The following is a 27,165-nucleotide window of genomic DNA, read 5'->3' as shown; positions in this document are numbered from 1 at the left end:
ATTAATTAATCTAATAAGTTCACAATTCAGAGAAACAATTTTTGCGTCTAAAAATGAATTACCAACTATTCACATCAGTGTTAGGAAGATAAATAGTTTTTTTTTAATCATATGCCGCAGGCCACTGAAAAATGGTTGGAGGGCCACAAATGGCCCCCAGGCCATAATTTGGACACCACTGCTCTAAAACCTCTCACCACACAATTTATACACTTTTCTCATTGAGGCATTTACATTTCTCACATTTCTCTCGTTTTAAACATTCTCAATGTTCAAACCTTCATATTTGATAAAATAGGTACAATACTGTAAAAAAAAAAAAAAAAAATGCATACAAAATTGCAATAAATAAGATCCGCGATACAAGCGAGGCCGCGAAAAGTGAACCGCGTTATAGCGAGGGAACACTTTACATTAAAAATGTACATATATTTACACTGAATTACTTGATGATTGATTTTCAAAATCAAATGCGGTCTTTAGACGACAGTCAAGCAGATTTTACGACGAAATGTATTTATTTTGAGTGTCTAACAAGACGACGTTTGACTGCGGCCGCACCAAATGCTGCACTGCCGTCCCAATGTCGGCGTCACATTGAGCCTGCCGACCGCGGCGGCCAGACAAAGGACACCACAGCCAAAGGCCCTGAAACATGCAGCCCGCATTAACCTTCCTGCTCGCGTCTTGTGTGGCGCTTGCAAAACGTGGCAGCCTGCCGGAACAACGAGCATGCAGCAGCATTCAAACCTGCATGAAAACAGCCACAAATGTCAGATGAGAGGCTGGGCAGTGGCGATTACACTTTTAAAGGGCAAGGAAACATAACTGAATGAGTCAACTTGAATCAAGCTATATGTCGATGCCGCACTATGTCAGCCAATCAGCATCAAGTCCATCAAATTATTAATTAAAAAAAATAAATAAATAAGTCTGATCACTTTGCCATTATTCATGGTACCCACAACCCATAAATAAGTGTACCTATTTTTAGCAAACCCCATATAATAAATGTTATTAAAGTTATTATAGCAAAACAAAGTAGCGTAATTACATTTCCAAGTGTCCCAAACCGGTCACAATATTTCATCAAAATGGAGCATTATTCTCATAATCAATAACACAAATAAACATTCTTTAATTGCACTTCTAGGTCTCCACAACATAAAAAAGGGACGCTTCTAAATATTGCTCCAAAATATTGGCAACTTTAATCTGAATTTTTATGACTAATCTAAAAGATATAAAATGGCAAAGAAATTATGACTAAATTTGGATAATGACATTGACAAACAGTCAAAATGCAAGACTGCATTACCACTCAAACATACGAGAATCATTATTTTAGTCTCACAGTGGGCAAAGACAGCGGATTGTTAAAGTAATAGAGTCGAGTCATAAAGGCAAAGACAGCAGTAAATATTAAGACAAAGTCCCCCATCTCATTAATTCAGCGCAAAGCAGGTGGCATTAAACGGCTAATACAGTCAACTCCCGTTTATCGCTGAGGAAATATTCCAGACGTTACGACTGAAAGCAACGGAAATGCCGTTAATCCGTACCAGCATCCTGTAAAAACCCATCAAAAGTTTTGTAATGGGTTTTTACTGTAAAAAAAAAAAAAAAAAAAAGGCACTCTGTAGTATTGGTCTTTATAAAAAGCTAACTAATTTGCTCCCAAAAACGTGCAAATATGTTCAATTATAAATGTTTTAAGTGTCCCAAAGACGTATTTATACGTTTTATTTTTTTAATTTTTGTTTTTTATGCTGGAGCATACAGAAGGCTTTGATGCAGCCTCTCAACTGCAGAGAACGGTTGAAGAAATGGTAGTTATTACAAAAACAGCCAGCAGGTGGCAGCAGAGCGAAAGAGGTCAACCAGGGTCATGTTGAAAAGAGCTCATTTACCCACAGTTCTAAACAGATTTGTGAATAATGATGAAACTTAGATATATTCCAATGTTAATTGCTGCAAAATGGAAACAGATGGAAATGTACTTTTTTCCTGATTAAAGAAAAGACTGTAATCTTTCTATTGCTCGGTTCCATGTTTTTATAGCAATAGCACACAATATTCTGTGGGCATTGCAAAATCAGTCAAAATCCAGTAAAACAGCCGGGAGCGAAGGGAACTGCTGCAGTGAAAATGGCTGGGAGTGAATGAGTTAAGACTTTTTACCCCTACAGGGAGCGTTATATTACATACATATATATATAAGGGTGACTAGATGTACAATTTTACAAAACAGCAACACATCGATTGTAGTTTCATTAGCCTGTTTATGGTGTTTTGTATTGTGTGTTAGCATTAAGCTAGCTTGGTTAAATCCGCAATGTTTAATTCTCTTTTTGTTTGTTTACTTTGAAAGCTTTGTAAAATTCCGCTGCGAGTGTCAAACAGCTCGAAGCCTCTTCTTTTGAAGAACTGTTCACTTTGTGTGGCATTTACAGACACAAAGCACATTTGCAAGGCGCCAGATAATACACTTGAATGGCCCCCCGCTCCCTACCAGCAATAAGTCCGCCACTCTCGCTACGGACGTCACTATATCTGCCACTCTTGTCAACGCAAAGTGATGGCTGCGAGCTGCTCGCCCCGTCTTCTCCTCTACCGGAAAAGGGAGACCCGAGGAATTGTCTTTGATGCAAACAATCCAACTCCATTTCCCGGTGCTTAAACGCCTCGCAAACAGCCAGCGGCGGCGTTCAAATGCAGCTCAATGCAAATTAGCGTCAGAGAATGATGAAAGGGGACAGCGTGTAAAGAGCCTCATTCTTTCTGCCTGACATAAATGTGTCAAAATAGTATTCACAGTGCTCACGCCAGATAGTATAAATAACCTTCATAAAATAAGCACATGACGGGTGGAGGTGATACCCAGTACACTCTCACTTTCCGAAGCCGGCCTTATCAGCTGCAGTGGAAGACGATCAGAAGGTGCGACATACGCCGTGATCATACTGTACGCGGTTTGTCAGCGGCGGCCGGGAATAGCCTGAGCTCAGCGTTGCGTTGCAACCTCCCGCAGACAAAGACTAATAAAGTCACTCATGTTTCCCACTGTTTGCTTCCAACTCTCGATCTTCTTCTTTGTCTCTCTCTCTATCTCTCTCTCTCTCTCTCTCTCTCTCTCGATCCCTGCAGCATTTTCACAGGGTTCAATGTGACAAGGCTGCAATATCTTTTACACTTGCAGAACTGAAGCAACCCCCTTCGCTCCCGGCTATTTGACTGGATTTTGACCGATTTTGCAAGGCCAACAGAATATTGTGTTCTATTGCTATAAAAACATGGAACCAACCAAAAGAAAGATTAGTCTCTTTTTTCATCAGGAGAAAAAAAAGTGTATTTCTATCTGTTCCTGTTTTGCAACAATTAGCATTAGAATATAGCTAAGTTTCATCCTTATTCACAAATCTGTTTTGAATTGTGGAGAAATCGGCTTGTTTTCAACATGGCCCTGGTTGATTTCTTATACTCTGCTGTAACCTGCTGGCCGTATTTGTAATAACTACCATTGCTTCAAGCGTTCTCTTCAGTTCAGAGGCTGCATCAAAGCGTTCTGTCTGCTCTAGCATATAAAACAACAACATATAAATACGTCTTTGGGACCATGGTGATATTTAGAATAGAACGTATTTATACGTTTTTGGGAGCAAATGAGTTAAACTCCTCAATCGTAAATATTCTCCGATTTCTGTAGTCCTCCATGAAAGCAGACTGATTTGTGGTTTTGAAGCAAAATAAAACAATTGCTTTTACTTTGGGGGGGAAATTGTCAAATTTTTTGCTTGTTTTCCTCACATTACAGACCAAGCCAGTAACTTAATCATAATTAATCTTAAGGATGTCCCGGTTCACATTCTTCCTTTTAAAAAAAACAAAAACAAAAAAAAAACAAAACAAAAAAAAAACATCCCAATAATTTGGGGGGGATTTCATCAAAAGTGCCCAAGATATCAAATAAAAATAAATAAAACGTTTTGTAGGCAATATGTTTACCTCTGGAAGATTTTGTTGCTTTGTAGCCCCTAAAATAATAATAAAAATAAAAACAAAATTGCCAAAAATGAAAACCCCGATCATTTTCTCCCGATACCGATCAGCTGAAAATGACGTGATCGGGAACATTATTGGGACATCCCTAATTAATTTGTTTGTACACTGTTGATTAAAAACTAATAATAATAATAAATAAATAAATAAATAAATAAAAAAATTTAAATTTTAACTTTTTAATCCAATTTGTTGATTAATCAATAAATAATAATAAAAAAAAATATGGAGATGACAGTTTTCAATGAAACAACATAACTTATTGCAAATTATTCCACCGACACCCAAGCTTCGGCTGACGGACCCCAATTGGAGGACCATTTCCATAAAGTGGCATATAAATTTGACTGATAGAGAGACAAAGTAAGTTAGCATATTTTACTTGAGTGTATTGCATAGGACGACACCAAAGATGCAATTAAAGTTTCTGACCCCCAACTACAGCAAAGGGTCTGATTAAATTCCTGCAGTGGGGGAGGGATACATAACTATGAAGCATAAGGCAGCGCTCATGAATTGCGATGAGGGATGTGCTCGCGATTGGATGAAGAAGAAGGAAAAAAAAAAAAAAAAAAGCACCTAGGGTCAGAAATCAGTGGTCCGATATGGAGTCAAACGCGGTTGAAATTTGATTTCTGAATTAAACACCACCGTGCAGAGTCCCAACGGTGGAAAAAAGCTTGTCGTCAGCCCCTTTTTGATTGATTCGGTCCCGACCGGACCATAATGGCACTGCGGTGTGTTCAAGTGTGGCCTTGCACCACACGGTACAGTCTATGGACACACTGACAGCGGCCACATAAACACACCGATCAATAGCGGTGATCTCAAGCCCGAGGAGCTTCATTGAAAAGTCACTCATTGACGAGTCGGCATGCGGATACATTGAAGAAGAAGCTCGCTGCTTTTGGGCGAAATTTATGGGATCATGACACTTCAAGGAAGCAGCAGGCAGGTCGTTTTTGGTGGATGATCATTTAATACTAACACGTCTAGACAAAAACAAATACTCAATATGTCTTTCATTACATAACAAATATATTTTTTTAATTAAATAAAATTTCATTTTCACCAGAGAGGCCAATTATTAAGATTTTTTTGGGTTGAAAAAACAAAAACAAAAAAACGTTCCGCCATACCACCTTCTCCAATAGCTACATTTACAATCTGTGTTGATTATACACAAATTTTTGTCAATCATGGGTCGGCCCAATCAAAACAATCCGAGGATGGAAATCTGCTGACGTTATTGTGGGCCAGCTAGCTGGCTCTGTGAGGATTAATATTGAAATCTTTATTTGATAAAAAAAAAAAAAAAAAAAAAAAAAAAATCAATATAATTTAAATTACTTGGGGTAGCACTAATAATTCTGAAGGTCCTGGGCAGATTAGATTGACATGGCAACACAGAGTTGTAAATATGATTGGTCCCCCCCAAAAAAAAATTAAAAAATAAATCTAAAATCCACATACAAACTTTATTTATTTATTTATTATTTATTTATTTTTGTTAATGATGCAAATAGACTATGTTGAGAATAAATTCATGTAATTCCAAAGAGCATATTTAGGCTGCTAAAACAACATGAAGTTGGTCCCTGCTCACATTATCTGTTCTCGTCCTAAAGGTCAAATTCTTATGCACTAAAATTATCCGATGATTGACCTTGCGTTGCGCAAAAAAAGCTCATTCCCGAACCTGTTCAGGCAAAGTTAGAAACAAAAGTTCCCTGAAAATGTTTCTCAATAAAAAACTAATGAAGCAACAAAGACCACATGGACTTTTTCATCATTGACTTATCACCAGTCAGTCAGTAGCCATTACTCCAAGCAAATGACTCACAAGCGTGACCACGAGCATCCTCTTACTCAGCCCACATGGTCTTCCTCTGCTTGCTACAAACACACATTCATTAAAAAAAAAAAAAAAAACACATTTGGGTGCATGATTACACACATCACAGACACACCTCTCCCTGCAGGTTCTTGCTCCTGCTGGGTGTCTGGTGATGCGCCAATCAACTTTGACCCCCACAACCCTGCGGCACTAAATCCATTTTGACGGGAACGGCTGCACAATTTCGTCTGTCAATCAAGCGGGAGCCTCGTTTGGTAGCAGCGGTTCAAGACAGAACAGCTTTCAAAACGGATCGGGTCCGGTTCACGTTTTGGGGGTCGAAGAAATGGCAATCTGGAAATCTGATTGGACTGCAAAAACAATGGTAGCCCCCCCCACCTTGCAGGTTTTTTATTCACCCAGCCGATAAAGACTTCCCTTACAAAAATACCAATCACAAGCGTCAACAGATATGACAAGTGTCCTTTTCCCAACACTTCCTCGCATCCATTCCGCTCGCTGTCATGTAACCAAGCCCCCCCCACCACCACCTTCACGTTCTGACCTCACAACGTCGGGACCCACATGGAGCCCGACGCGCATTCCGCAGACCCCCCCCCCCCCCCTGGTTCGTTCAATCGGCTCTACCCGTGGTGATTGATCAACGCCGTGGATCGACAGCGAGTGAGGTGTCAGCCTCTGGCAGTGCCCCGTAACCATAGAAACCGCCGCCGCCGCTTCTCGCTTACCTGCTCTTGTATGAGCTGAAAAAAGGAGCTTCTATCCATATACTGGCCAGGGTGGTGAGAGGAGCCGCCGAGGACAAGGGCATAAGGAGGAAGCGGCGACAAGAGGCGGCGGTGATGCTGAGGATGGGGAAAGGTTGGAGGGGGATTTTGCCGGCGCTTGCAGACTCGATTGTAGTTCCTGCTTCAGTTTTTTCTGGCTTTGGCACGCGTGCAAACGTGCAGGAGGCTCAAGCCAGCTTCAGCAAGGCGCCCCGACGCAGCTCTCATTCACGCTCCTCCTCCTCCTCGCTCGCCTCTATCCCATCGCACTGACTGCTCCTGCCTCTCTCCTCCTTCTCCTAACACACACGCGCACCCGCACACACACACGCCGCATCATCACATGCATACCAATGAGCCAGGGGAGGGAGGTGGCCTCGCTCTTCCAATGGGAAACGGTGAAGGAGTGGCGAGTTAGTCGTCTCGGGGAGGGAGAAGGGGATGGGCTCCACTGCGGCTTACTACTGACATACACGCGCCTGCCGTGTGCACGCATGCAGACGAACATGGTTATTTTTTTTTTTTCCACGTGCACACGCAAGGTTTGGTATAGTAGAATTCTCCAAAGCGTGAATGTGAGGCTTGCAGATGGATTCCTCCATTAACATCAGATAACATGACACTATAACGAGGATGGAGGCAGCTAATTATAAACACTGGAAACATTAACACACTAATGCACTGCAGAGCATATTGCCACAAACACTTTGCTTGTTTGGATGGCTTACTGACCATTAAAGGTACTCGTAAGGGGTGTGGGGGGGGGGGGGGGGGGGGGGGGGATATCCCTCTTCACAACAACAGTTTCAAAGTTTCAAAGTGCAAATAATTTTGAGACACCAAAGACAGACAGCGTATTAGGGCCACGTATAAATATCTGAGAGGGGGGTAATATTCTGCTCATAAATTTATGAGAAATAATCTTGAGTATTTGCGATATTATTAAGTGGAAATTTGCAAGAAAAAAAAAGCACAATTTCACGAGAAAAAAACTCAAATATTTACGACATTATAAAGTGGCAAATTTGTGAGAAAAAATAATAAATTTATGAGAAGGAGTCAAATATTTGCAACATTTTAAAGTGGCAATTTACGAGGAAAAAAACACAAATTTCCGAGAAAAAACTCGAATATTTATGAAATTACAAAACAGCAAATTTGAGAGAAAGAAAAATCACAAATTTACAAGAAAAATAATTAAATATCTGCAACATTATAAAGTGGCAATTTACGAGAAAAAAAAATCACAAATTTATGAGATTTTTTTTTTTTAATATTTGCGACGTTACAAAGTGGCAAATTTGCAAGAAAAAAAACCTCACAAATTTACGAGAAAAATAGTCAAATATTTGCAACATTATAAAGTGGCAATTTACGAGAAAAAAAAACTTTAATATTTGCGACATTACAAGGTGGCAAATTTGCAAGTAAAAAAAACCTCACAAATTTACGAAATAAAAAAAATAAAAAAGGCAAATATTTGCGACATTACAAAGTGGCAAATTTGCAAGAAAAAAACCTCACAAATTTAAGAGAATTTAAAAAAATATTTGCAACATTATAAAGTGGCAATTTGCAAGAAAAACTCACAAATTTACAAGAAAAAAACTCAACTATTTACGACATTATAAAGTGGCAAGAAAAAAACAAAAATTTCTGGGAAAAAGAGTCAAATATTTGCGACATTATAAAGTGGCGATCTGCGAGGACAAAACTCGTAAATTTATGAGGACAAAACTCGTAAATTTGAGAAAAAAACTCAAATATTTGCGACATTATAAGTGGCAAATTTGCAAGAAAAAAAACCCTCACAAATTTACGAGAATTTTATTATTATTATTATTTTTAATATTTGCAACATTATAAAGTGGCAATTTGCAAGAAAAAAACTCAAATTTCTTGGAAAAGTGTCAAATATTTGCTACATTATAAAGCGGCAAATTTGCAAGAAAACAACCTCGTAAATTTACGGGAAAATTTGTTTAAATATTTGCGACATTGTAAAGTGGCAATTTGTATGAAAAAAAAAACCCTCACAAATTTACAAGAAAAACAATTGTGAGTTTGCAACTGCACTGGTTAACCACAGGAGGTAAAAATCATGCCGGACGCAAAAGTGCATTTTTGTCAAAATTTGTCAAAATCAGGAAGCCTGAAACAGTGAAAAATATTTTAACACTACTGTATATCTCCACAATTGAGTACTACATCGTTCTCCGTCTTTCCACGTTTTCAGCAATTATTTTCAAACATATAGAATGTATTTAGAAACAAATCTCTAAATTCCTTTTATGCATGACGGAATAAGAGCAAGAATTGAAGATGATGGGACATCCTGCATTGACAGCCCACTTAAAAGACAGAGAGGTCTTTTTTTGCACCATCCTGCAGTGACACTTTCTCCTTAGGATGAATCCAAGGAGGAGGAAGGAGACTCGGCGGGTGTGCACGAGGACGTAAATCCCAAATCGTAAAACAAGGAAGGCCCCAAAGACACCGTCAGGGTTGTGACACGATCATGACATCCGCACCAAAATTGTAGCACACGTTTGGCCCGCTGTCTTGCTAGTTTATATGCCCTAATTGCGAGGAAACGTAATTACAGTAATGTGTCCAGTGGTTTGCGTCGGATGGAGGCAATTCCAGCCTCTGATTATGCTTCTATTTTGTTATACTTCAGTGATTCTCAAACATTTTCACACCAAGCACCACCTGGAAAATTCTTAGCTCTACAAATGTCACCATCGAGACCAACATTAAAATTCAAATTATTAAAGTGCAATATTTCTAAACTAATCTATTCCAAATAATACACAGTAGATTCCCATTTACTAATTAATGAGCCATTTTTCATTTTATTTTTATGACGCAGTATTCGGACAGTAATAGCAATCCACAGCTCACAAGCAAAACTTTGTCTTACCACCTCAATATTGCAATTAATAGGAGTTTTGCAAATTGCAAAAAGGAGACAGATTGAGGCTAATTTCCACTGTTATCTTGCAGCCTCAAAGCACACCCATGATGCTTGAAAAATAATCCGCCGATCATCTGTCTGTCTCCCCGCTCGATTATAGTGATTAGACACGTTGTGTAGAAAATGCTAATAAGAGACATTAAGGTACAAACTTTTAGTTACTGCAACAATATTGCTAAAGCAAGTCCAAAAATAATGATCATCTGCCATTACAGTCCAATTTCTGCCATTTTCACCGACTTATAGTAAAGTCAGTGTCCATAAATGTGTGGTCTGCTTTGCGTTGAACTTCCATCCATGTCTGGCCCGAGATCAAACAAAGCAGCAGTTTAGCTGGCGCGTGTGGGAGACAGGAGAGGCTAACGAGGCCTTAACAGCGAGACCGAGCGGCAGAAGGCATTAATTAGACCCCCAGCGTTCACTTTTCCTGAACCGGTTGAAGGTCTTGCTTTTATAAACTGTGCGATGCTGACAAATTGCGTGCTACGTTCAAAGGCTACTACAGCAGCCGAGTACAGAATGCAGCAGTTAAAATAATAAACTTCTATAGCCGTCAATGGCAGTGAATGGGTTACCATCAATATCGTGTCACAATTATAGAAACCATCATTTCTTTTCGAGGTGTGAATTCAGATATTTGTTTCTAAATGCATGAGAAATGTTTAAAGATAATTGCTGATAAATGTGCAAAGAATAAGGATTATGTACTACTCAACTGTTGTGATTAAGTATTAAAACTGTTTTCCACGCCTTCGTTCACATTAGCAGTTATCTGGTGCAGCTGTGAGCAGCACTTAGCTAATTAATTAGCTAAAATGTATCTTCCCTTCTCATAGTCCACTCGCGTGACTGTTTCAGAGTGCCTCGTTGTCACCCATGAGTGCACGCACATCATGCAGAGAAAGAAAGAAGAGGACGGAAAGCGGAAACATGTTTTTTAAAAAGTCTGGTTTGACAGCCGGTGTGTGGACAGCAGCTTTTCAGCTGGTTTAGAGTGCCCCGTTGTCACGGTGTGGAAAAGCCCGCTGGAATCTTGAAGCCGATATTTTTTCGTAGCTCAAACAGGAAGGCATAAGAAAGAATAAACAATTTAACCTTCTATTACTTGGCCATTTTTAAATTACTTACATTTGCCTTGACATCCTTCTCAGTAGTTTATCAAATTTACAAGACATTTATTTTCACTTTACAGAGACTTTAAAACTCACGGAACTTACTGAAGTGTGATTTTTTTTTTGGGGTGTACCGTTACAACCCTCGCGATTAAACATTTATGTGGTTTATAACCGGCCCCCTGAGGGCAACCGTAACTACGATGCGGCGCACAATGAAAACAAGTTTAGCACCCCCCGCCTTACGCCATCCGCACTAAAACGAAAGCCGAGGGATGCACCTCTTGGCCAACGCGTGACTCAGGGGTTGAGCTACACTCATTAGCTTTGCAGCTTCACCTGGATGCCAGAGCGAGAGAGCGTAACGGAAGGAGGGAGGGAGCGAGGGAGGGAGGTGCTGGTTTTGTGCATTTGCGTTTGGAAACAATCCGACCATCTATCAAGCTGACAGCCACAGAGAAGGTTTGCGGCATTAAAAATGTATTAAGTGAGCTGAGGGAGACGAGAGGAGAAGAGAGGAAGAGAGAGATGCTGAAATAAGAAGAAAGAAATTGAAACCAAGGAAGATTTGATGACATGGTAACGAGAGTTCCCTGAAATCAAATGATAGCCTCTTATATAACAATCAAGCATTAGCATGTTGTCATTGGCCAAAGCATAACAATCCTGTCTTTAGGGAATACAAACGACACTTGTGTGACTTGGGGAAACACCCACACAATAGGAAAAAAACAAAATAAGAAAGATGTTTGAATCAGGTCAGTGAATGACATAGTTTCAGTCCAAGCTGCTCCACATAGAAAACCTCTTGGGGATGCAAAGTGGAAGATGCAAGGAAGGGGAAGGCGATTGACTCCCATTAAAGAGGAACATCAATAGGCAGTCGAGTCGATTGATCATTCGATTCTCTGATGTTGGAATCAATTCTAATGACTGTTTGTTGGCAACACAGTTGCCTCTGTCTGTGCCACTTAACCAGCTGAGCTGCTTGGAGCGTTTTCTTGGCTTGGCAACACGCGGCAAGATTCAAGTCAGGAGCGACCTCTAGTGTCACGAGATGGAAGGGCATGGTATTGTTAACTTTAGAAATAAAACACCCTCTCATCCTCTCACGTAGCATTCTGGATGGCTTACGCTTCTGAAACTGACCTAGATTGAAATTATAATATTTGGTCCATGAAATTGATGTACAGCTCCCAGGTACATGTAGATGATCTTTTTTGAATAGTCAGATTTCAGCCTCCGTATGTTGCCATATCAATCTATCTAACCAGGGTCTCCAATATCAGTAGCGTTGGTCCATGTAACTTGAACTAGATTAGCAATACAAGTTTGTTTGTTTTTTCCCCCAGCAGCTTTATGGCTATCACACAGTTCATAAGGTACAGTTAATCCATGACACGTTTCTTGAAACAGGATCTGTTCCTGACAAAACACACAGCGGAAGGCCTGCTGCTACCACCACTGGTCAAAACAGAGAACTCCTTGTGGAAGAGGGCTGAATCTGAAACCATCCACTTATTAGGGGTGTCAAAATTAGTGCATGAATTTTCAGTTCAAGTTCCTTCAACGCCACTACTTTATTTTTTTTTTAAACGCGCTTAAAAAGCCTGTACTGGGAACATTCCAGTCGCAATGCAGCAGACACGTCCACATCAAAATTAAACAGTAATAAATGTAATATAATAATGCATACGTTTGTGGAGACTGGAGTCAAATGCTGTATTTAACAATTTTTAAAATATGTCTAATTGTGCAAGTAACTTCATGTTAAAGATTAGCTCTTAATATGAAAAGACAATGCACCGAACTCTCACAAATGTCTTACAAATGCAATTATGCCATCTAGTGGCAGAACAATGACCTCAACACAATATCAATATCACACTCGTTTTTTGACAGTACGGTACATCTTTTTCATTTGAACTCAATTTTATTAATTATTGTGAAATTACTGTATCAATGACTAAGATGCAGCCATATTTCTATTAACATTTTTTCTACTTTTATGTTCACAAGAGTATGAAACCTAGATAAAATGCTATTTTTAACAGATTTTTGCGATTAATCGTGAGTTAACTATTGAAGTCATGCGATTATTTACAACACCCCTAATTACTATGCATCCTCGTATCACCCCCAATGAACAAATAAAAGTAATAATGATCTTGTTTTTGTCGAGACCGCCCTCTGTGTTATCTGCAGCCGCCGCGGCGAGCTGTAACTAGGAAGCGGAGTGAAATACTGCAGCCCAAATGTGGCAACTGCTGGGTGTAAAAGTTTAGAGAGAGATTTTATGGTGTCAAAGTAAGGAGTGGACGTAAAAACAAGTGAGGAGTAAATATACTGCCGCTTTCAAAAAGGTCGAGGACTGCTTGAAGAAATCCAAAAATAATCTGTGTCGCGCAGACGAATGATTTGAACAGGTTTATTATTGGAGTTGGAGTTTGCAGTGGTGGAGAGATATGATTTTGCTTTATATTTACTTTACAAGCAAGAGGCAATCTTTCAGAAAGATGTATTGGTATGATGAAATACATCCATGTTTGAAAGTGGGCTGGAGGTGGCAGTTGGAACAAAAGAAAAAGGCCCACCCCTGTTCTAAAATGATCATAAAGGCACAATTTCCGATCCTGTAGTTGGATTATGCAGGTGTACTTCATGTTGCGACCGGTGAGCGTAACACTGCCGCAGGGGTCACACCCCTCACGTTCTCCCTCGAACTAAATCCTCCAGTATTAAAGGGGCAAGGGTTAAAGTTGGGATTAGAGCTAAATGTAGCTTTCTTCAAGAGCAATATGTCAAACCGCCAAATCAAACGTTGCCAACTTGCAACTACGTTGGCGTGCTTTGGGCTTAACACTTTTGTTCACCAAGGGCGAGAACTATGTAGTACTAGGGATGTAACGATATCCAAACATCACGATACGATATCACGTTATGAAGGTCACGATACGATAATTATCATGATATTGTGAGGGTGTGACAATATTTAAAAAAGATCACAATATTGTTAAAAACAAAAACAAAAAAAACAAAAAAAAGAGCTCATACTAAAAAAGCACAATATTGTGCTTTTGTATATAACAGCAATGCATATAAACCACCTATAATCTCTAATAACAACAGTGAGGCTCTTACTTGTTAATGCAAGTACACATTGAACGCTTCACAAGCAAATTAGGTTCCCCTTCATCTGAAAATTAGCATAGATTTTAAACATAGAAGGCCAAAACATCCCAAATGAAAATTAAATTGCACAAATAAATTAGCCACTAGAGGGTGCTAGAACTGCACAAATGGCAATCAACCTGACTTTTTTTTTTTTTTAACAGATGTGTTGCTTTTAAATATTGTGAACATGACGACGACGATATTGTGGCAGTTTTAATATCATGTTATTGTCCTTATTATGACATCCCTATGTAGTACTCAATTCAATTACAGAAATATACTATTAAACTGTTATTCATCATTTCAGTTTTTTTTTTTTGGTGTGGCTAAAATGGTGCCTAGTAACACATTTTGGAATAACGTAGCCAGAAGCTGAGCAGCACTGTGTTTGTTGAAATGATGTGGTTACGGCGCAAAGCGGTTACACTTCTCGTCCCTGAAATGTTCCATGCGGGGACCTGAGAAATTCATTGTGGGAATGCTGAAAGCATCCCACATATCTTATTCGGATTTGTATTCTCCTCACTTATTTGCTGAGAAACAACCCCCACATTGTACTTCCGATTTACACCGTTCAAATTTCAACTTGCTTCAAAAATTCACGCCTTGCGGGGTATATATCATCTAATTCCACATTACTTACAGTACTAGCACAATTTAACTTGAAATATCAGCTTTTCCCCCCATTCATTTTCAACCGGACTGAAGTTGACCTTTTTCAAAGTCCCACTTTCCACACCGACTTCCATGAATACAACTGATCATCATTAGCAGCTCTCTGACACTGCTCAGTGCCGTACTTGGTTAAGTGCATTTGTCCAGTAACCAGGAGGTCCCGGGTTCAAATCCCACCTCTGACTGTGCATTGCAAATATATCCATGGCAATTATGCTTAGTGATATAACTGTATACCAACTGACTATCATATCAGGAAATGCATTATCATTTCTGTGAAATGATTAAATGCACGTTGGCTTTCACCGGATGGCTATTTTTTTAAAAACAAATACACCATTAGCCATGAATTTGAACGAGGTTAGCTCAGTGGTTAGAGCAATTTCTTCCCCCATGGAGAACCTCCGTTCAAACTCCACTTGGACCACATTTTAGTACATTTATTTGATGGTTTGAGAACAACTGACTATTGTTTCAGGAAATGGATTATAATTTCTCTGAAATTATTAAAGGGATACTTTACTTATTTAGCCATTTTTGGCAGTCAAAACATGAATATTTTGCCTATAATAAAGTTGATATTTTCATTATTTTTCATGTAAAATTAGTTCCTTTAAAAACGCATTTTGCAACTTGCTGTCGACTGAAAATGACATCACAAGGGCTCAGGTAACCAATCACAGCTCAGCTTGTGAATGTCACATGACCAAACCTAAAAAAACAGGTGAGGTGTGATTGGTTACCTGAGCCCTTGTGATGTCATTTTCAGTCGACAGCAAGTTGCAAAATGCGTTTTTTTTAAGGTACTAATTGTAAGTGAAAAATAATGAAAGTATCAAATTAACTATAGACAAAATATTAACTTTGTTTAATGGGCTAAATAAGTGAAGTATCTCTTTAAATCCAACTTTAGACAGATTGCAGTTCAAGTTTTCTTCTTATTCGTTTAACATCAATTAAAACTTTATAATTTTCATAATAATAACGTAGCCACAGGGTCAATGTCAATGAACACGGGCCTGACTGACAGGCCTTTGTCGGAGCGGCTGCAACAGTCGACAGAGCAGTTGGCCCTTGACACCTGTTCTTTCTCACACACGGAGCACATTCAACGGATGCGAACGAACCCGCACGACAAGCACGGCGCTGACAGACAAGCGTTGTACAAAACTCGAGTCATGCGTGTCGACGCCTTGTTCTCGCTTCGCGCCGGATTAACATGGCACTCGCGTTGGTAACTGATCCAAATTTTGTATTTAATGGTGAACTTATAAACAAGCAAGAGACTGAGAAAAGAAACATGTTTTCTTGGACTGTTACATAAGTAAACAGTAGCTTTCTACACGCTCAACGCTTGAACAATCTATCATCGGGGGTGTGGAAGTCGCACTGGAAGATTTTTCAAATATTGTTTCCCTTTCATCGAGCTACGTTGCAATGCAGTCATATTGTTATATTAACACCTAAGACTGTCAATCAAAAGTGAGCATGATAATCTTGGGAGAGGCAGAAGATTGAATTCAGTTTTTGTAACAGATTCCCTTAGATTGTGCAAGTGTATCCAAGGAAGTGGCATGTGAGTGTATATCTCAACTAATAGTTCAATAGATTTTTAAATGTCCACCTGTTCAATTCTTTGCTGTATGTAACAATAACTGTATGTATAATGTGTGTACTCACGTTAGTATTGACTTTGGTGTGATTATGAAAGTCAGTACAAAATATGCAACAATGTTTTGGGCCAGCCGAAGGGCAAGGCTTCATATGGCTAAAATTACATAAAATGACATTAAGCTACAGTGTGTAGATATCTTTTCCAAACACTATACATGTGTAACAAATATATTATAGATAAATTAGGCCTGCTTGGTTTTATATAAATTGTACTTACACATTCCTCACACATTTATTTACAATTTAACAGGTGGCAACAGTTGACATCTAAACTAAAAGCTGACCCCGAATGAGAACAGTCAATAGAAATACTTTCATCTTTTCTGTTAGACATTAAAAAATTTGTAGGAGCAGCATTAACTTTGGCAATTCATGCATAATGTACTTTTCTCTTTGATCTCTTTTTTTGAAACTGGTCACAAAGTAAACCTCTGGTCCAATTTAAGATATTCTATCTGAGATCAAGTAGAAGATATAAAAAATAAAATAAAATAAAAATTACTGCACAACTGAATAACATTTAGAATACAATAATTATGTTTATATAACAGGTTTTTATGCAGCCAGACAACTTCTATAAAAACCACACATTAGATAATGCAACAGTAACAATATCATTAATTTACTAATGAATTTAGTACAATCAACAACGTCATACCAGATTTACTACATTTAGCAATCATTTAATAATAATTATTGTGTGATCATTTTTGTACACTGAACTACATTTCCATCCCTATTAAATTTAACACTTAAAATGTCATTTAAGTTCAACTGCACTGAATTAGGAAAGAAGAAAAAACCAAAAAAAAAAAACCATTTCATTAAAAGCTAAGAGGAATGTGGAATGAGCGACTACTAAACGACTGCTTTTGCCCAACATCATCTCTGCCTCTATCCGACCAAAACCGAGCTCATCAGTCTGAAGCAAAATCATAACGAGGCAAGGTTGACTATTGAAACGCTAACTACAAATGCTCTCTGCTCTCAAGGCACGCTATTGTTTATGCAGACATAGTGGGCAAGTGTGCTTTGAAAGTGACAGCTTACCCCCCCCCCCTTTTTTTTTTCTAATTATGGTACAATTATGCACAACAATCTTCAAGAATTAAAATCCACCACTAAAATTCCAAATAAGACTAATATATCCATTATCCACATGTGTTTGTGTGTACAATAAACACAATAAGTGAACACTTGGCTGCTTTCAAGTGCCAAAACAGCCTTTAACCTTTCACCTTTCACCAAAAGAGCAGCCAGGTGTTTGTGTGGTGTTTACCTCCAACAATTAAGAGTGACTGTCACCCACTTAATTGTGTCAAATGACGCACAAGTCACGTCTAGTGAAAAAAAAAAAAGCACAGCAACAGTGGCTGGGACAAAATGGCGCTACGGGGAGAGAGAGAAAGGCTCATAAAAATGACTATAAAAGCTGAGATATGACTACATTTGCGGATTTTAATGCTGATCGTGTTCCCAAAAGACAGCAGAGTGTTTTAAAAGGTGGAGAAAAGCCCCCGTGTCAAAAGTGTTATTTGACTGATGCGCCAGTTCCTATAAACAAAAGAAGCGCTGCGCCTCGTCATCAAAGACTTCACTTTCGGCTGCAGCCCCTGTTGGCAGCTGGATCCACATCTGCACACCCGAGTACCCCCCCTCACACACCTACTTGAAATAAAATGATCATTTGTTGCACCCACGACCGAAGCATGTCACGTTGGGATGTGTTGGCAACTTTCCTGACAATGGAGAAGGAGCGCCGACTGCCATAGTGACAAATGTAAACAATTCGGTCCAAAAACAGCGAACCGGGTTGACAGAATCACCATGTCATGACACAAATAAAGCCACGCTATGACCACGACGGTCACCTGCGACTTGGACACGGTGACATTTCATTTATACGAGGTTTAACAGTAAATAATCTCGACCACGTCACTTGAAGTCAGTGGCCGGACTGTGTTAGTTGGGAAAATGTAAGCATGTATTAAAAGCGAAAACGGAACCGTGGACCGAGCCGATTGCGTGCAATCGGCAGAGCATAGATTCACTTTTAATATGCACGACAAGATTTTCCAGGAGGTTCCGTCTGTTTGGGTCAATTTAAGGCGAATTGTGCAAAATTGTTGGCGGCGCGTATTACTTCCAGCCGGTTTTCCCGGAATAAAAGTTGTTATTCGCTGTTGTCGAGACACGGCGAACGTGTCCCGGGGAAGCCCAATGCCTCTGCTACCGGCCCGTGGTGTCGCGTGGGTCGGAACCGGCGCGCAGTTGTTATATTTGAGGCGAATTGGAGGATGAAGAAACACAAACAGGACAGCGCCAGTTCCACGGAGTCCGCTAGATCAGCTGCTGGCAGTTGGTGTTCTCAATCACGTCCGCAGAGAGGCTTCATAGCACAGCCGGAGCGCCTGTAGAATTAGACACTTAAGACACCTTCTTGTCCTGTCTCGTCTTTTTTTTTACGTGGACACGTCAACTAGTCATTTTGACAACAAAAGTGACGTATTTGGGACTTTTATTTTTCCCCAAGGCGAACATTTTTTTGTGGGTCTTTTTTTATTGCCGAGCCAGACGACTTTTGTGTGCGTGTTTGAGCTTGAACTTACCCAAAAAAATACAACAATTTAAAAGAACCATGGCAGAGACATCGGCATCTCCGGCTAAAGCCAAGAAAGCGCCTAAGCCCAAGAAGCCCGCTTCTCATCCCAAATACTCGGACATGATCCAAGCGGCCATCGTGCACGACGCCAGCCGGAGCGGCGCGTCCCGTCAATCCATCCAGAAGTTCGTCCGCAAGAACTACAAGGTGGGCGACAACGCCGACGTCCAGATTAAGATGGCCCTCAAACGGCTGGTGGCGTCAGGGATGCTGCGCCACACCAAAGGCATCGGCGCGTCCGGATCCTTCCGACTCACCAAACCGGACGACGCCAAAAAGTCCACCAAGAAGCCGGCCGCGGCGGCCAAGCCCAAAAAGGCCGCCAAAGCGGCGGCTAAGCCGCCCAAGAAGGTGGCCAAGCCCAGGAAGGTGAGCAAGGTGGCGGAGAAGCCCAAGAAAGCGGCCGCCAAGAAGAGCAAGGCGGCGGCCAAGGTGACCAAGAAGGCCTCGCCGGCCAAAGCCAAGAAAGCGGCGGTGACGCCGAAGAAGACCAAAGCGGCCAAGGCCACCAAGCCGAAAGCCAAAGCGGCCAAAAGGGCAGCCAAGCCCAAGGCCAAGCCCGCAAAGAAGGCCACTAAAGCGGGCAAAAGGAAGTGAATTGGGACAATATCATTCTTGACGGGACTGTGTAAATATTCCTAAAAAAGGACACCTTTTCGTATATGTATTATTTTTGTAAGACTCCATGCAAACTTCTGCTAACTCTCACTTATACACCACAAACTCCACAAAACTAATTGTCAGCATTAAGACAATTGTAAATGATCATATAGCTTCTTAAGGAGTAATATTGTGCTTGTGACATTGGTGGTCCCGATGTATAGTGACGTGATGGAGGTTCTAGTGTTTTACTGTAAGCGGATCCGTTCATTCCATCCATCTTACTGTGCAACCCCTGACCCACATCGCTTATAACGACATTCAATAAAACAGAAGAGAATGTGTTTGGAAAAGTTTTTTTGTTTTTTTTAAGCTCGTAAAATGAGCAAAGGTGAAGCAAAAATGCATCAGCCACTTCGTTAGGTACACTTAATTTACAACCCAAGGGAATAGAATGAATGCAAACGAGTATAACCGTAACGTTGTTTATGGAAATACATTTTGCACCTGCACTTCACTTGCCAGCTACTTTATAGGAACACTTTACGTCCACTTCTGGGGACAAAATAATCAATTGGAAAAACAGTTTGTATGCTTTAGGGGAAATAAGTTCAATTTCAAGTCATTATGACAGAAAAATATAAAAGGAGACACTTAGAAGGAAATTGATGAGGGATCAATACAAATCATTGATCGTGTTGCTATTGCTACTGTGACAATTCAATTTCCCACGCGGGGTGAATTCAGTATAAATGAATTTTTCATTGATAGAACCCATGCCAATGTGGTTGCATTGAAACGCATTAATAATCAAAATCAAGGGGGTGTAATGTGGTTACTACATGGAAATAGACACTCACTCAGCCACTTCATTAGGTACAATTTGCCTATTTTTAGTCTTTACAAAACACTAACTGTCAAGAGTATTGGTGTAAAATGCAGTCATATGGAAATACGTTTGACACTTAAAGTCCAGTATTTTTAACTAATACATGGAAATAAAATGACTTACTCTTGTTTACTGCAGATGACGTGAAGACTTTACGCACAGCAGCCTTTCAAATTGCATCCTACAGTGCCCTCTTCTGGCGGTTTGGAGGAACTTTCATGGACAGCTGGGTAGGGAGTTGGACCGGAAAATTCTGATCAGTTTTTAAATACCAATAGCCATCAAACATGTAAAATATGGTGTAAGTTTTACACTTACGGGGGAAAGGTGAAGACAGACATCAGTTTCTGTAAATGTAACAACTACAACAACAATCCAAAACATTGCAGTCAGAAGGTGGCGCTCGCCCAAGCGTGTTGTGTTCTTTTATTGAGCATGTCAGGAACAGTTCACTTTCATTATGAAAAACTGAACAGCAAATACATAAAAACAGAAGGGGATCCAACTCATTTGAATACATTTTCTGGTCCATTCTTAAAGGTTGTCAGTCAGTTGTTTAAAGCGAGCAAATCTTACCGCCAGTAAATGAAGCGACATGCCCAACAAGCAAATTCCTCTTTATCAACACGAGCCAACGTTTTCCTTCCCAGGGCAAAGGGCACGTTCCAGGTGCATTTTTGACATGCTATCACTTAATTGCTGCCAACGTAACCATCTACTGTAGCACCTGCGGGCAAAATTCGGTTTCAGTCGAGAGGCTGCAGCCGCTTATTTGGCATTGGCTTTCAATTCTGCTGAGGAAACACTGCATGTATCATAAAATATTTCAATATCATTAACAGTAAATTGATAAAAAGACTTCTTCTGGCCTGCTGTCCATTATGATAGCACACCTGTTGGGACATCAGCTGTTTGTGGAAGCAATGCATCAAGGCGAAGGTAAGGCAGAAAAATGTTGCATATGGCAAAAAAAAAAAGGAACTTTAAAGGATCACAACAATGCCTTTTGGTACATTCGAACAATCCCAACACGCAACGGAGGGCAGATTACAACTCGAATGGGAGTGTTGATCTGCATGGCTGCAACAACAAATGAACAAACAAACAAAAACGGAAAACTCAGCTGGACCTGGGTCATTTCAGTCTGACGGCCACTCTGAAAATAGCAAAACCCACAACTGCGACCACAGCTGAGCCCAACGCCACTCTCAGCCAGAATGACGCGTTGCTCATGTCTGAGCCGTTCAGGTGTCTGTTGGAGGGACAAACACAATGCAGGTAAAAAAAAAAAAAAAAAAAAATCGTTACGTGACAACAGAGTGACTTCCTCATGTTCATTTGGTGCTTGACTATAATGGCGCCTTAAAATAAAGATTTCTGTACAGTGTTCCGTCGTTTATCGCGGGTGGTAATTTCCAAAAACTACCCGCGATAATCCACGTTAATTAAATCCTGCTAATTATATATATTTTTTCATTTATTATATGTTTTTTCGTTTTGGTATGATTTTTACTTTATTATAAATGCTTTTTCATTCATTATATATGTTCTTTTTTTCATTTACATTCATTTTTTCCCATTAAAAGTACGTTTTTTTTTAATTTACTTATTATACACCACAGTATATATTTTTTTCATGTATTAGTTTTTTTTGTTTAGGTATGATTTTTAGTTTATTATGAATAATTTTTCATTCATCATTTTGTTTTGTTTTTCATTTACATTCATTTTTTTCCATTAAAAGTATGTTGTTTTTTTTATTTACTTATACAGCACAGAATTTTTTCTTTTCTTTTATTAAATGGCTTTTTTTTGTTTTGGTATGATTTTTAGTTTTTTTATGAATGCTTTTTCATTCATCATTTATGTTTATTTATTTTTTTATTTACAGACATTTTTTCCCATTAAAAGTATGTTTTTCTTATTTACTTATTACACAGCCCAGTATATATTTTTTTCATTTATTATATGTTTTTTGTTTAGGTATGATTTTTAGTTCATTATTAATACTTTTTCATTCATCATTTGTTTGTTTTTTTAATTTACTTATTATATAGCACAGAATATATATTTTTCATTTATTCTATGTTTTGGTATGATTTTTAATTTTTTTATGAATGCTTTTTCATTCATGTTTTTTTTTTATATTTACAGTCATTTTCCATTCACTGCCTTTGACAAGTATACTTGTCAATTGTATTTTTTAGAGCGGTGCTAAATGGGGGCGAATCTGAGCATGCTCCACTGTAAATATCAAACTTGGAAACAACTTTACTGATGCCCAACCACCGGTAGATGACAGCATTGCCCCATTCTATAGGAAATAAACACAGTGTCAGAGTCCATGGGAGAAATGGCTGTATTTTGGCAAACCTACATTTTTCTGCTGTCAATTATAAAAGAACGGGACGGGACAAAAAGTAGGGAGTCTATTCTGTTATTTGGTAGATTCGGTTTATATATAATTATTGAATGGAATATCACGTGAGTATTGGAAATGTAAAAATTTTCTATAATGACTGGCAGTGAATGAGTTAAAAGTATGTTTGTTTTTTAATTTACTTATTATACGGTACAGTATATATTTTCTATCTCTGGAATGCAGTGTTATGGAGCTACGGGAGAGACACTGTTGGAAAGGTCTCGGCGAGACGAATCTGCTGATGCCCGTATGTCTCCAGTTGGACGTAGGGTTCAAGAGATACGGCCGCACAAAGACCAAAACATAAACCACAAAGCACGCTATAAAAAATCTGCAAAACAGCGAGGCCGCGCAAGATGAACCCGCGATAAGCGAGGGTACACTGTACACAAAATATTGATTTCTACCATTTTTGTCTTTATAGAAAAATATCGATTAATAGGCCAGCCTATTATTTGAAGGCACAGTAAGAAAAGTAGTGATTTGTGAAGTGTGCAACATACGGGTACGCAGCAGCCCAGGCGAGTCTGGTGAAGACGTTCTTGGTGTTGGATTCGGGAAACGTGCAGGAGAAAGGCAACGGTTGGGGCAGTCGGTGTTTGGAACAAAACTCGGCTGGTGTCACGCCGTGGAACTGCTTGACTTCGGGGAGGTCTTGTTTGGAGGCCACCAGCACACATGGAATGTTGCTCTCCATGTAGTGTTGCTGAATGAAAACAAATCATAAGAATACAATGAAAAGGGCCGACGAATTTCCATTGATACAGAGTAGGATGTAACGATAACGGTAACACCGCGATATTAAAATTGCCACGATATCATCGTCGCCCTGTCACGAATTAAAAAAAAAACGGGAACATCTGTTAAAAAGGAAAAGCTATATTCCATTCGTGTACTTCTAGCACCCTCTAGTGGTTAGTTTGTTAGTGCAGTTTAATTTTAATTAGGCATGTTTTGGCCACCTCCGTGGTTATCACTTCCATAAAATCAGTCATACCAGCAAGTATTTTTCAATATTGCCATAAAAAAAAAAAATTACTTTTGGGCTGCTTCAGGCGAACACAGCATTGTGAACTACATAGACCATGATGCTTTGCACCGTTAAACCATGACAATGACACGTGACCAAGGTTATTTTAACTAAATGAAATAAAAAACGAAAAAGTAAAAAAAAATAAAATAAATACATTTAAAATTATATAAAAAAAAATAGCTAAAACTAAATTTTATGTTTACAAAACTAAAACTAACTATAATTATAGTGAAAATGTCCTTCGTTTTAGTCTTTGGTAATTTAATGCATGAGCCTTTGGGGTTTATTTTAAATGTGATTTGAAGTGTATTTATTTCATCGGAATAAAGACGTTTGAAAGTGTGTCACACAGAAGTGATGTCATCTAGCAGTAGCCAATAGAAAAGCACCTTCAGATGACGTCACTCACACGCGTCAATTTTGCGCGCTTTTGGCTCCAATGGCTCGGCTCGCCTGCATGCTTTTTCATTTAACTGAAATTCAACGCTAGGTAAGAAATGTGTTACTTTTTTTTTCATTTTATCAGGGTGTTTATTAAATATTGCGCACAAGTAATAAACTTAAAACAAAAAAATACTGAAACTAAATAAAACTAAACATTTTTTAAATAACTAAAACTAATAAAAACTAAAACAAAATAAAAACTAAAATAAAAATTCCAAAACTATAAAAACCCTGCATGTGACATGACAAAAGGCCAAGCCTATTTCTTTGTCACCGATGTGTACAAAAACACATTGTTTTTTTTTCCCCCCCTCAATATTGTGAGTTTTTATACAGTATTGTGATTTTTTTTTTTAACCTACCAACAAAATCGTGATAATTACGTTGCAGATATTTGAAGCCTTATAATATACCGTCACATCTATGCTACTTTCCATTAGCCTGTTTATGGAGTTACATATTAGCATGAAGCTAGCAGCCTTGCCATCATTTATCATTAGTAGAATACCTTGTATATGCTGGCGCAGTAGTCGAAGGAATGTGGGTCACTGGCGTCATACATGAGACAAGCCACGTCACAGTGCGAGTCCGACACCTTCAGGAAGTCCGCCTCCACGTCCACCTCGTTGAGCTGAACAATATGATGACAATGGTCACCACTTGAAGACCGCCACCGAGATGAGGACGGGGCAACTTACAATAAGAGACTTCTCTTGATTGCTTATTTGGACCGTGTTTATGGCGAAGGGGGAAAAGGCACTGCCGCCGCTCAAGTCGACCTAGTCAAGCAACAGACGTGGCGGTCAACGACACGCAGTTTCACAGTTCCCGGCTAACAGATGGGCATCATACCGTGGCGCCGCGGCCGACGAAGGCCTGCAGAAAGGTGGTTTTGCCCGTTCCCCGCTGTCCGATCACCTTGCACAGAAAGACCGAACGCTGAGTTTGGCGCTTCTCCAGGTCCTCCTCTCTCGCTCTCGTTACTGCGCATTTCAACAACAGAGTGAACATGTAAACAAAATTATCACGACGTGGGCTAACACTGAACTTGTGCTTTTTAACTCATTCACTCGCAGCCATTTTCACAGAAGCAATTCCCGTTTTACTGGATTTTGACTGATTTTGTAAGGCCCACAGAATATTGCGTTCTATTGATTTAAGAAACATGGAATTGGAACCTACCAAAATACAGATAAAATTCTCTTCTTTCATCAGGGGAAAAAAAAAAAAAAAAAAAGTCTATTTCTATCAGTTTTCGTTTTGCAGCAATTAACATTAGAATATGGCAAAATTTCATCATTATTCACAAATCCTTTTAAAATTGTGAATAACTGAGCTTTTTTTTTTTTTTACAACATGGTCCTGGTTGATCTCCTTTACTCTGCTGCCCCCTGCTGGTCGGTTGAGTAATAACTACCATTTTTTTTCAACCGTTCTTTGCAGTAGAGAAGCTGTATGGAGTTAAATATGGTGCAAAAGTAACTCGTAAAAAAAATACATAAAAATTGTATGTGTAGAATTTTTTTTATTTTTTTTTTTAAATCTTAGTTAAAAAAAAATAAAAATCCGACGTAAAAAAAGAATTTGTATCTGTAAAAGGCATGATTTGTACCTGTAAAAAATAAAATAAAAAATGTGTTCGTAAAAAAAATCCTACGTTAAAAAAAAAGAATTTGTACCCGTAAAATAGAAAATGTGTACTTAAAAATAAATAAATAAATAAAATAAATAAATAAAAATTGTGCTCTTGGATGAAATTGTATTTGTTTATATACTGCCTTTTCTTTTCATTTTGTACTCACTCAATAAATGTGAGGAAATGATCTAAAAGATGTGTCAACATTTCTAGCTAGCATATCTGTAGGTCAATCTGTTTGTCTGCCCTGTATGAGGTCCACACTAATAATCCTCTTACTGGGATTGTTTCATGGACTGTGTGTCATGTTCTTAGATACTGCCCTTCATTTTGTATTTCTGTCACTGATATAACATGAAGAAAAATCCAAACACACACCTGTGACAGCAGCAGTCTGCGACTCCTGCTCTGTGAGGATTGGATAGCCGAGGTACCCGAGGTGCTCCAGGCAACGGTGGATGTCGAGATAAGCGGAAAGTCTGCACGCATATGAAGAAACCATTAAAAAAACAAAAAACAAAAAAAAAAAACAAAAAAAACTCCAATGATCGAAGAAATGCTTTGAAAAAAATCTCACAAAGTCAGCACGTACTTCCACTGACAGTGGTAGCCATGATTCGAGACGTAACCCTCGGCGGTTGTCGGGACCGTCGTGTAGACCTCAGCGCCCCATGGCATGTATGGACAAGTACAGAACAGATTCTTCAACTCTGCTGGTGACAGCGCAGAGTCTTTATCCTGAGGAGGGGAATTACATATTAAACAAAAGAAAAAAAAGCCTGTAGCCTAGATAACGGGGTAAAATTTACAATGTTCCTTACAGCTATCAGTTAATATCACTACTCACTTCATCATACTTCTCAAACAGCCGCTGGAGGAACTGCCTACCCAAATGATTGAGTTCAGTGGTACAGCCCGCAGGAACCCGTATGCTGCAGTCATCAAAACAATGAGTGACTAAGTGAGTACAAAACACCAAAAACAAGAAGCGCAAGAAGAGCTGCAGAAATGTCAGCTGACGTACGCGGGGTAAAGGTAATCGTCCGTCAGTTCCAGGTTGTCGTCGTAGCCAAACTTCCTGAGGATCGTCCATGTGGTTTCGTGTCGGCCCCGCTGGATGAATAATGTATTAAGGAACAAGAAACCTGGCAATGAGGAAAAAAAAAAAAAAAGAACGGTTAAA

The 27,165-nt window shown here is 39.2% G+C and overlaps 3 protein-coding genes across 4 annotated transcripts in view; 1 reads left to right on the top strand and 2 right to left on the bottom strand.

Annotated features, from left to right (window-relative positions):
• rhbdl1 (rhomboid, veinlet-like 1 (Drosophila)) overlaps window positions 1–20,719 on the bottom strand; it is a 54,675-nt gene extending 33,956 nt beyond the window's left edge. Inside the window, exon 1 of one of the 2 annotated variants that reach the window (XM_077502234.1) lies at window positions 20,571–20,719. Coding sequence is in view for 1 of the 2 variants with exons in the window: in XM_077502233.1 (XP_077358359.1) it covers window positions 6,646–6,684 (39 nt within the window). In the remaining variant the exon portion in view is untranslated. Of the gene's footprint in view, window positions 1–6,645; window positions 6,973–20,570 lie in introns of those variants that run through there. The other variant, XM_077502233.1, reaches the window with a different exon arrangement.
• Window positions 18,698–19,911, top strand: h1-0 (H1.0 linker histone). Its single transcript, XM_077502245.1, has one exon. The coding sequence runs from the start codon at window positions 18,935–18,937 to the stop codon at window positions 19,553–19,555; it is 621 nt and encodes a 206-aa protein (XP_077358371.1). The 5' UTR covers window positions 18,698–18,934; the 3' UTR covers window positions 19,556–19,911.
• Window positions 20,720–20,844: 125 nt separating the features above from the next.
• The window catches only part of rhot2 (ras homolog family member T2), a 9,445-nt gene continuing 3,124 nt past the window's right edge, over window positions 20,845–27,165 (bottom strand). The window contains exons 11-19 of the mRNA XM_077502226.1: window positions 27,007–27,127; window positions 26,830–26,914; window positions 26,575–26,720; window positions 26,361–26,461; window positions 25,199–25,329; window positions 25,045–25,125; window positions 24,855–24,977; window positions 23,373–23,575; window positions 20,845–21,699 (exon numbers count right to left, since the gene is read on the bottom strand). Coding sequence (XP_077358352.1) covers window positions 21,582–21,699; window positions 23,373–23,575; window positions 24,855–24,977; window positions 25,045–25,125; window positions 25,199–25,329; window positions 26,361–26,461; window positions 26,575–26,720; window positions 26,830–26,914; window positions 27,007–27,127 — 1,109 coding nt within the window. The 3' untranslated portion in view covers window positions 20,845–21,581. The remainder of the gene's footprint in view (window positions 21,700–23,372; window positions 23,576–24,854; window positions 24,978–25,044; window positions 25,126–25,198; window positions 25,330–26,360; window positions 26,462–26,574; window positions 26,721–26,829; window positions 26,915–27,006; window positions 27,128–27,165) is intronic.

The sequence above is a fragment of the Festucalex cinctus genome, chromosome 17 (assembly GCF_051991245.1).
Source record: "Festucalex cinctus isolate MCC-2025b chromosome 17, RoL_Fcin_1.0, whole genome shotgun sequence".
Classification (NCBI taxonomy): domain Eukaryota; kingdom Metazoa; phylum Chordata; class Actinopteri; order Syngnathiformes; family Syngnathidae; genus Festucalex; species Festucalex cinctus.
Note: the sequence above shows the minus strand (reverse complement) of the source record. Positions and strands in the feature narration are given on the sequence as shown.

Bases quoted from the DNA above. Each gene is read 5' to 3' on its own strand.
- h1-0 (XM_077502245.1), top strand. From the start codon at position 18,935: ATGGCAGAGACATCGGCATCTCCGGCTAAAGCCAAGAAAGCGCCTAAG.